The sequence below is a fragment of the Colobus angolensis genome, unplaced genomic scaffold (genome assembly GCF_000951035.1).
Source record: "Colobus angolensis palliatus isolate OR3802 unplaced genomic scaffold, Cang.pa_1.0 Scaffold240, whole genome shotgun sequence".
Lineage (NCBI taxonomy): Eukaryota > Metazoa > Chordata > Mammalia > Primates > Cercopithecidae > Colobus > Colobus angolensis.
This window is the reverse complement of record NW_012115600.1, coordinates 684,088-686,386: the sequence shown is the minus strand read 5'-3', so window position 1 is coordinate 686,386 and position 2,299 is coordinate 684,088. Positions and strand designations below refer to the sequence as shown.

At 52.5% G+C, this 2,299-nt stretch overlaps 1 protein-coding gene across 1 annotated transcript in view; it reads left to right on the top strand.

The window, feature by feature from the left end:
- Positions 1-2,299, top strand: part of LACTBL1 (lactamase, beta-like 1) — a 20,739-nt gene that overhangs the window by 12,202 nt on the left and 6,238 nt on the right. The window contains exons 4-5 of the mRNA XM_011945610.1: positions 401-558; positions 1,572-1,810. Of these exons, the coding sequence (XP_011801000.1) occupies positions 401-558; positions 1,572-1,810 (397 nt within the window). The remainder of the gene's footprint in view (positions 1-400; positions 559-1,571; positions 1,811-2,299) is intronic.

The following is a 2,299-nucleotide window of genomic DNA, read 5'->3' as shown; positions in this document are numbered from 1 at the left end:
ATTACAGGTGCCTGCCACCATGCCCAGCTAATTTTTTTGTATTTTTAGTAGAGACAGGGTTTCATCATGTTGGCCTGGCTAGTCTTGAACTCCTGACCTCAGGTGATCCGCATGCCTTGGCTTCCCAAAGTGCTGGGATTACAGGCATGGGCCACCATGCCTGGCCTTAAAGCAATCATTTTAATCCCCTCTCCTTTTGAATTTTGTTAAGAAACTGTTTCTTTGAGAAAACATCTTATGAAGAAGCCCAACGGTGGGGACCCCAGCCCATGGGGCATGATTTGGAGGCTCCCTGGGTGCTGCATGCAGGGTGTGGCTGTGGAAGAGGGTGGCTGTGCAGGATGATTACTGAGGGTGAGGGCAGGGGCGCCTGTCACTGCACCCGTTCTTCTCCCTCAAGGTGGACCACATCCTGCGCCAGGCAATGTCTGCCCCAGGCGTGGCTGCCATGTCTGCAGTTGTCATCCACAATGACACTGTGCTCTGGACAGGGAACTTTGGGAAGAAGAATGGCTCAGACCCGGCTTCTGGGGCCCCCAATGAGTACACCATGTACAGGTCAGCTGGGCGATCTCTAGGGTCCTGTGGAGGGGTAAGGGATGGGAGGGCAAGGGGGACCTAGGAGATAAGGATACTGAAGAGAAACATGGCTGGGGTCTAATCTGCCAGGGCCTATTATGACGTCTTGACAATTTTATAGAAGAGGAGACTGAAGTCCAGAGAGGACCAGTGAGTGCCCAATGTTACATCACAGGGGTAAAAGGTCAGGAAGGAATCCCTTCTGGAAAGAACCTTAGCCCTAAACCTCCCAAATTAGAAAAGGCTACCTTGTGCCCATCCCCCCAACCCTGACCATGTGCCACAAAGGAACCATAACCAGTTCCTGAGTCCTTGCCGCAGGTCCCTTCAAGTGGCAGCAGTGGCCCAGACCGAAACAGCTGGAGACATTCAATTGCATACATGGAGTCTCCCCTCCTGCGTGTTGCCTGCAGGATCCTCAAAGCTCACGATGCAGAGTGAACACATTTGTTCCTGGGGACACTGTGGGTTTTACAGGAGTCCAGAAGGAATTGCACTTAAACTGCACTTGCTCTGTGCCAGGCATGGGGCCAATAGCTATATGTGCTATCATGTACTGAGCACTTACCACCTCCCAGGTATGTAGACAGGCACTTTGCACGCACAACCTCGTTTCATCCTTTTATTAATACAACCGGTGAAGCAGGCAATGAAACTGAATTTTAGATGGGTCTAGAAACTTGCCCAAGGCCACATGACCAATGAGAGGCAGAGGCACCATCCAAACCCAGGTCTGTCCTTGAATGGGAAATGGCTGGAAGAGAGCCTGGCACAGGGTATCCATCCCACCTCAGCCCTTCGGCTTCTGGTTATGTTCTCAAGCATCCCAAAGGCAGCTCCACAGAGATTGGTTAGTTTCTGTTGGAAATGTTGACTTAAGCAGGGATGCAGTGCTTTCCTAGAATACTAAAAAGTTGCAGGCTGGGGGCAGGAGGTGGGTTGTGGGACCAACAGGATGCCCTTTGACCCCTTGTGTTCCCCACATTATCTAGGATCTCCAGCATCTCCAAGATCTTTCCCGTTCTCATGCTGTACCGTCTGTGGGAGGAGGGCATTGTGGCCTCCCTAGATGACCCTCTGGAGCGGTACGCCAGCACCTTCACCATTAACAACCCGCTGGGCCTGGCATCAGCCCCCGAACAGCAGGGCCTGATGGACAGGCTGGAGCAGGTGGGCCCCGCTCCAAGGCCTTCGCCTGTCACCCTTCGAAGGATGGCCAGCCAGCTCTCAGGTGAGTCTCAGAGCTGACTCAGGCTGACCCAGACCATTTCAGGTGGGGAAGCTGAGGAGCAGGTTCTCATCCAGCCAGGCTGGGCTCACTCTTGGCTCTGCTTTCTGAACTGGCCCTACGTCCCACTCACGGGATGTGGGTGGTGGGCCAAGGAAAGAAACATCTCTAGAGGTAAAAGCTGAACTGAAGCCTGGACATTTAGACCAAATAGAAACATCAAGATGAGTTGGCAGGTCTTACTCATCAATGCAGGTCAAAATCAAGTTGAGAAGGCAAGAGCACGTCAACGAGTCAATATGAGGACAGGCTCAGAGGCTCATGCCTGTCACCCCAGTGCTTTGGGAAGCCGAGGTGGGAGGAGCCCAGGAGTTCTAAACCAGTTTGGGCAACATAGTAAGACCATAGCTCTAAAAATTTTAAAAAACAGCCCAGGCATGATGGGTACACACCTGTAGTCTTAGCCATTTGGGAGGCTGAGGTGGGAGGATC